The 7,841-nt window shown below is 32.5% G+C and overlaps 1 protein-coding gene across 6 annotated transcripts; it reads left to right on the forward strand.

Annotated features, from left to right (window-relative positions):
- Positions 1–4,303: 4,303 nt before the first annotated feature.
- Positions 4,304–7,060, forward strand: LOC123229288 (pentatricopeptide repeat-containing protein At1g12775, mitochondrial-like). Of its 6 annotated transcripts, none has more exons than XM_044654994.1 (3): positions 4,304–4,620; positions 5,484–5,828; positions 6,009–6,554. In XM_044654994.1, exons 1-3 carry the CDS (start codon positions 4,443–4,445, stop codon positions 6,386–6,388), a joined length of 903 nt encoding a protein of 300 aa, XP_044510929.1. In that variant the 5' UTR covers positions 4,304–4,442; the 3' UTR covers positions 6,389–6,554. The 6 variants fall into 6 exon arrangements, 5 of the variants coding, with proteins under 5 accessions (XP_044510929.1, XP_044510927.1, XP_044510928.1 ...); XM_044654992.1 differs by having other exon boundaries at positions 4,478–5,828; positions 6,009–6,429; positions 6,460–6,554; XM_044654993.1 differs by having other exon boundaries at positions 4,478–5,828; positions 6,009–6,038; positions 6,096–6,554.
- The last annotated feature ends 781 nt before the right edge of the window (positions 7,061–7,841 follow it).

Consider the following 7,841-nt stretch of genomic DNA (forward strand, 5'->3'; position numbering starts at 1 on the left):
TAGTTTTTGAAATAAATGGGGAAGAAGAATAAAGCAAAGTGGACATGCATGTACATAAAAGCAAGAATCAAAGCATGAAAAGAAACATATATGAGAAGGTTAGAAGATTACCGACTCCTTTGCGTTAATCTTGATGTAGGATGATGGAAGGAGTCTCTCACTTTAAAGAATCTCAAAAAAGTTTCACTTCCAAGCCAAAAACACCCAAACCTGTGGAGTAGAGAGAAGAGAAAGGAATGTTGTTTTTGTGACAGAAAGTTTGTTTCAAATGAGCTTAGTTCATTTAAGATAAACTAATGAGCCATTTTTATGTTGGTGGCTAATTAACAATTATGAAATTATTAATTGGTTTCTTTAAATTTTTAATTTAAACTACGATCATATATGTATATCAATTATATACCTTAGTTACCCTAATTCCACTTCACAAATATTTTAACTTTTAAAATGTTACTTTTGTACCCATATAACATTTTATCTAATACTAATTTTAATTATTCTTCAAAAGGTGTTAGCCAACCCTAGATAATTTACTCCTTACTCTCAAAAGTTTGGTTTATTAGTGTGACATTTTAAGTTCACCATGACATAGTCTTAAGTCTTTTTTCGGACAATCCAAAAGTGCATTTGAAAACTCAACGATTATGGTAAACATCTAGCAATGTGTCATAGCCCTTAAACCAAGATAAAGAAACACTCCATTGAACTTAATATCTCCAATCGTACATTTCGTGTAGATAAGATCTTTCTATCATCTAATCCTGATCGATTTTAGGCTCATGGTTAATCAAAACCCTAATTTTAATTCTATACAGATCGTCAATTGATATATTCAAAACACTTGATCATAAACATCCTTCACATAACTTACATTATACTTTGGCCAGAGATTTTAATTTCAAATATTTATTGGCATTTGTTTTGGAACTCAAATCTAGATCGAATCAGTGGATATCCTAAACTTAACATTTTCTTAGTCAACAGATTATGTCTTAACCATCATTCATCTCCATATACAAACAATGTATGACCAAGATGGTCATTTTTCTTGAAACTATTAGTTAGAGTATTCATGAGCATGAGCTTACCTTTCATATTAGAAAGCAAGTTACCAACCTTATTTCGAATCATATTGACAACAACCTAATATAGGTATTACAATGCTTAGATATGTCAGATTGGAACTCAGTCTTTTGAGTTGCATATTTTAGTGGGCCTACGATTTTGAACCAAGTTGAAGTGAAGTTGGGTCTTAAACCTTAGAAAGCTACATGTGACTATAGAGTGTGCTCACTAAGTATAGTAACATGTCAAGTATGATTCTAAAGCTTGTTTTGGATGAATCAAGGAAAGAATTTACTAGAATTGAGTTAAAGACAACAAAAGAAAGGTTGGAATGAGGAATGCTCTTGGAGATTGGTGTTGGCAATATTGAGAAAATGGTCTCTCATAGTTTAAGGTGGATGTGATATGAGCTAGTTTGAGTTTAGATTGTTGTTCTACCCAAGATTGATATCTGACTAGTATAGTAACACTTAATCTCACCATGTCGATGCTTCTTCTTCTTCAATGGTTTTTTATATTCTTCTTCTTCGGTATTGATTCTTTTTCCTTTTTTGACGATTTCTCTTTTCATTTTCTTCTTTTTGGCATCACTCAATCATGAGTTGACACTATAGATGCAAGTTGAGCACAAGTCATCCACCCTTCTCCACAGTGTTTACATTGCTTGAGCCTCCATATACTTGATATACTTTGCATTATTTTCTTTTTTATTTTAGGCCAAAGGACTTATTCACCCCCACCCCCCGTCCAAAGTATATTGATTTCCCAAGTTTTCCTCTGTTAACTTTGAAAATCTCATTTACCCACTTATGAGCGATTAAAATTAACTGAGTTCGTTAGTCATATCATTCCCCCCCCCCCCCCCCCCTCTCAAACCTTAAAAACTAACATTGTCCCCTAACCCAAGTTTTCAAAAATAATATTCCCCCCCCCCCCCCCCCCCTTAGGATTTCCAAACTTTCAGATCCAATTTTTTTTTTATGACTAGTGATCTCTAAGCACCTACTCTTCATCTCTGGTGTCTCCTCCTTCTGGTCATGCATCTTTCGACGTCGTGTGACATTGTCTTCGTCAACGACGACGGCGCCACACAATGTCAAAAGATGCACGGCCGGAAGGAGAAGGCGCCAGAGAGAAAGAGTAGATGTTTGGTCGTCATTGAAAAAATTATATCTAAAAGTTTGGAAATCCTACTGGGGGAAATGTTGTTTTTGAAAACTTGGATTTGAGGACAATGTTAGTTTTTAGGTTTGGGGAGAAAATAAAATAAAATTTAAGTTTATTTTTTTATATTTCAGATAAAATGATGATTTTACCTTTGAAACCCTTAAATTTAACCATCCATAGGTGGGTAAATAGGATTTTCTAAATTAACGAGGGGAAACTTGAGAAATCAGTATACTTTGGTGGGAAAAAGTCCTTTGGCCTTTATTTTAATTTTTTAAATAGTATGATTTGTTTGTGTCCTTTTAATTAAAGGAAAAAGTGCTCAAGCGTGTTTAAGAGGGAAAAGAAAAAAGTATGACTTGTAAATTGTAGGTGTTTTTTATAATGAATAAAAATCAAAATTATATTTGCTCAAAGATGAAATTCTTGCAATGCTTTAATTTTCTTATCTATGTGGCAAAAAATTTAAGAAAAGTATGATTATTTGTTAACAATTGTGCTTACCAATTACCATTAAATATTTGAGAATCGATAATTTTTTTTTTAAATTTTCTTTCTCTCTATTATTTATATTTATACATTGAAAATTTATTAGAAGTTTGCATGATTACATTAAGGGTTGTTTCACTTTGTTTGTTCTGTTTCCCTTAAGAATCGAGAGAAAATAAAATATTATTCATAATAAATTAAAGGCCAAAAAACTTATTCTTATCCAAGGTTTAGTCCATCTTCAAACTCCCACTTGCAATGTTTTAAAAACTCAAAAACTCACTCATCATTCAACTTCTATTAAGATTCTCTAATAGAGTATGCAATTTAATCAATAATATATAAGTTTATATCATTTTTCTTATTAGTTTGTAAAACTAATAATTTTTCTCTAAGATTAAGTTTTAAAATGTTATATTCTACCCCCTAGGGTTAATAATTTTTGGCAACCTTCCATCTTTGTCTGGCTACCTTCTCTTTTTGTGACTAACCAATCCATCTTCGACTATCTTCTCTTCACCGTCTTCGTCATCTTTGGGTCATCATTGTCCCCAAATGGAGAAGGAAAGTCTAGCCATCCTTCATCCAAACAAAGATAAAGATGAATCATCTTGTCTTCTTTTAAACGACAACAAATCATCCAGGTGAAAGGGATTCATCTTTGTCTAGATGGCAAATCCTTTGTCATCCGGACGAAGCCTTCATTCAAGAGAGAGCCTTTGTCGCCGGAGGGAGAAAGAAAGGTGTTATCATCCATCATCGATAGTAGAAAAAAAAAAGATGGCTCGACCAAAGTCAGCTGCTGAAGAATGGAAGGAAGATTTTGAAACCCTAGAAGAAAAATATAACTTTTCAAAACTTAATATTATGAGAAATTATTAGTTTTCCAAACCAAAGAGAGAAATGATATAAACTTTTATATTTTTTTATATTACAGGTTAAATGATATTTTTACTCTTAACTCTAATAGAAAACTTAACAAAAGTTGAATAACAGGTAGGTATTTGAGTTTTTAAAACATTATGGATGAAAGTTTGAGAGCAGTGGGATGTCTTTTGGCCTAAATTAAATTAGATGAGGCTTGTTTCTTCTTTTAATTTGCAGTTTAGATTTGTTTGATGGGATGCGTCAGTGTTAGCCGTTCATTTTCAAGAATTTATTCTTGTGTGTATCTTTAAAATTTCTTGAATTTTTATTATCTGTACATATTCCTGTCTACATAATTAAACATAAATAATATTATATACCTAAATAAATTTTATTAATTTATTTGTACAATTTAATTTATATAATTAAATAATTTTAAAATAAAATAAATAATAAATTATTCAATTATTCAATTATATAATATCTTATTATTATATATAAATAAATTAATAAAATTATTTAAAACATATACCTTTATTTATTAAATATATTACTAATTCTGAATATGCAAAATAAAGTGCCTTATTAATATATGTGATGTGATTGAAAAATTTTAATTCTTTATTAACAGTGACGTAGTTTTCATATTAAATTTTGATTAGTTCTTCTGTTTTTAAATATGCAAATCTGTAGAGTAGCTCAAAGGGAAATTTGAAGAGAAACTATATATTGAAAAAGAAATGTTTGACAGTAAAATGTCTTATAGATGTAGTTCATGCTTTGATAAACCCGAATCGACCTGATTTGTTTCAAAAAAAAAATTTAGGGTTTTTTTTTTCAAATGTCCTCTGAAAATGTTTCTTAAAACTTCACTTGTTTCTTCAAAATCATCTTTCAATGTTAGATTTTCATCTTCATCTATTCTTTCTTCAGTTTCCCAAAATCAACACACCAAATCACCACCCAAACACATCTCCACTCTTAAGCACCATTCTCAACTTTATAATTTCCTTCGTGTAAACTGCAGGTCAGGTAACTTTTCTCTTGATGAAGCTTTTGATTCCTTCAATTATATGATTCATATGCACCCAACTCCTGCTATGTCTTCCTTCAGTATTTTGTTTTCTGCACTTGTTAAGAAAAAACATTTTGATCAACTTCTTGTGATGTACACGAGATTCATTTCAGCTGGGTTGTTGCCGGATTTCATTATTTTGAATATTTTAATTGATTGCTTAAGCAAAATGGCACGCGATTCTGATGGTTTTGTTGTTCTTGGGAGTATTTTTAGGAGGGTTTTTACCCAAACGCTTTGACTTTTAACAATCTGATTAATGGTCTTTGTATGGCGGGCAAGATTAAGAAGGCCATTGAATTTTTTAGGAAAATGGTTTCGGTTGGTTGTAGACCGGATGTGGTTACAGTTGGGACTTTGATTACTGGGTTGTGTAGAACTGGTAATGTCACTGTTGCCCTTCAGTTGTTTGAAGAAATGAATAACGGGAATGGTGAATTTGGTGTCATTTGTAAGCCTAATATTGTTTGCTATACTACAATTATTGATGGTCTTTGCAAATATGGGTTAGTAGACAAGGCAAAGAAACTGTTTTCAGAAATGAAGACCAAGGGCATTAATCCAGACGTGATTACTTACACCACTCTAATTTATGGTTTGTGTAATACATCTAATTGGGAGGAGGCTAAAACTTTGTTTATAGAGATGTTGGAGGAAGGTGTAAAACCTAATGTGGTGACATTTAGCGTGGTAATTGATAAGCTCTGTATCAATGGAAAGATGGACGAAGCCAATGGGTTGTTCCAACTAATGATTAATAGAGGTGTTTGTCCCAACACAATAACTTATAACACACTTTTGAGTGGTTTTTGCTTGGCAGGTCAAATTGATGATGCTAGAAGGCTATTTGATTCCATGGCAAGTATGGGGTGTAAGCCTGATGTTTTTAGCTACAATATTTTGATGAATGGTTTATGCTTGACAAATAAAATTGATGATGCCAAGGAACTTTTAGCCTCAATGTTGAGTATGGGATGCACACCTGATGTAGTTAGCTACAATACTCTGATCAAATGGTATTGCAAGAGTCGAAAAATTGATGAAGCCTTGAATCTTTATGAGGAAATGACTTCAGAGGGAGTTAGGCCAGATGTTGTTGCTTATAATACCTTGCTATCTGGGCTTTTTATGAACGGTAATGTCAGACATGCAAAAAAGCTATTTGGTAAGATGCAACTTAGTAATTTGCCTCCCGATTTATTTACGTATAGTATTCTTATTGATGGTTATTGCAAAAATGGTTGTGTTTTGGAGGCTGTTGAACTGTTCTATACTTTAATAAATCGAAACATTCAACCTGACATCACAACTTTCAATTGTCTCATTAATGGGTTGTGCAAAACAGGGAGACTCAATATTGCTTGGGAAATGTTCAACAGATTACATAGTAATGGCTTTGTTCCAGATGTTATTACATATAACATTATAATGCATGGATTTTGTAAGGAAGGAAAGTTAGAAATGGCAAGTAAATGTTTCTCAGATATGGAGCAAAATGGTGTTGCGCCAGATTTGGTCACTTTCAATACGCTTATGTCTGGTTTCTTGCAGAATAATGAGACTTTAAAAGTGGTGGAACTTCTTCACAAAATGAAAGAGAGAATTGTGAAACCAGATGCATCCATAGGTTCAACAATATTAGATTTACTGGGAAAGCATGAAGATTATCGTGAAGTCCTGAATTTGCTACCATCGTTTTCAACCCAAGAACCAACAGGATGTTGATTGTTGAGTAAGTGCATTTTCCAGGGGAGTATAGCTTATCAAGAGAGCCCTGGCAAACGTTAAAGTTTCCGTGTAAAGGTGTGTGCCAACATTGTAGTGGTGATTGTATTTATGTGAATCCATTAATGAAGAAGTCATATAATTGAAGTTATAGATTTTGTCTTCATCTCTGTTGATTTGGCTTGACTACCAAGTTGCTGTATTAGTATACATCTTTGTTTCTGACAGTTGCCTATTTTTGTTTTCAAAGGAAAATACTGACGAAGATGCTCGTAAGGTTGTAGATGGTTTAGCACCTAAGGCCACTGATCAAAATGATGCTATTGAGAAATGGTATGAACATTAATGTCTCATCTGTGTGCTCTTAGTGCTACTTGTAATATACATACATAAATATAGTCTCTACATTTTTTCGTTTTTACCAATCAATGTTAGTGGGAATCTTTATTTCTTTGGAGAGATGAATCCCCTTGATGAAGTCTCTAGTAAGAAGTTGGTGGTAGCTGATGCTAAGTTGAACTTGGATGATGATGCTGCCTTCCTGGTAGAAGGGAATCTCTCTTGTGATCCATCACTAGAGGGTCCTTGAGAGGTTTCGATACATTTACTTCTCGATTTATTGTTTACGTGGAATAATTATTCTTAATAGTAACTGCCAAACAAGTACACGAAGATTCAAGTCTGGTTAGTGATTAAGAGAGTTGTGGTGCTTTTTGAATATTCTATATGGCAACAAAATTCTTCTGATTAATTTGGCGATTTTCTTCTGCATCCTTTGATTTCTTTGCTCTTTTTGGTACCTAAGTTCAGTTATCTCAAAAATGGGCTTTTAAAGTTTGCTAGCAGAATGGAGTTTCAAATTGCGAGTGGAAGACTACTGCTATCACACAACACAAATTAGCCTTCTGCTTTAATTCATGCACTGAAAATAGGGCTTGTCTTTGAGGCTTGTGTCAAAATTAGAGTCTCTTCTCAGCATCATCAACAATTAGATTATAAATGTACATGAGGAACTATTAATTATGGTGTCAACAACACTAGTGTGCAACAAATTATAAAGTAGTTACTAACTTTTCCCACCAAACACCAAAAAGAAAAATAAAAAAGAAATTATAAAGTTCACATTTACAAAATAATAAAAATGACTTCAATTATACATATATCCACCAATAGAAAAAGTTGCATTTCACACTAATTATGTTAATGGCAATCATACAAATCCCTTAAGTGTGGTGGAGCACTAACTGGAGCACCATCAGAATCTCGACAAAGTATACTAGCATAAATCAGAATATATCCACTTGAATAACATGATACTCCCTAACCCTGAAACGCAATAAAAAATAAAGCGAAAGAAGAGAACAACAGAACGTTATTAAAATGTATATAACACCTAAAAGTAACATAATCCAAATAAACTTATCAAAAAAACATATTCAATTAAATTAATTTT

This window comes from Mangifera indica, chromosome 11 (genome assembly GCF_011075055.1).
Source record: "Mangifera indica cultivar Alphonso chromosome 11, CATAS_Mindica_2.1, whole genome shotgun sequence".
Lineage (NCBI taxonomy): Eukaryota > Viridiplantae > Streptophyta > Magnoliopsida > Sapindales > Anacardiaceae > Mangifera > Mangifera indica.

What these genes read in the sequence shown, in the direction of transcription:
- LOC123229288 (XM_044654991.1), top strand. Translation starts at nt 4,934, where the DNA reads ATGGCGGGCAAGATTAAGAAGGCCATTGAATTTTTTAGGAAAATGGTT. An exon ending in ACATGCAAAAAAGCTATTTG is followed by an intron (nt 5,829 to 6,008) that starts GTAAGATGCAAC and finishes TGTGCAAAACAG; the next exon opens with GGAGACTCAATATTGCTTGG.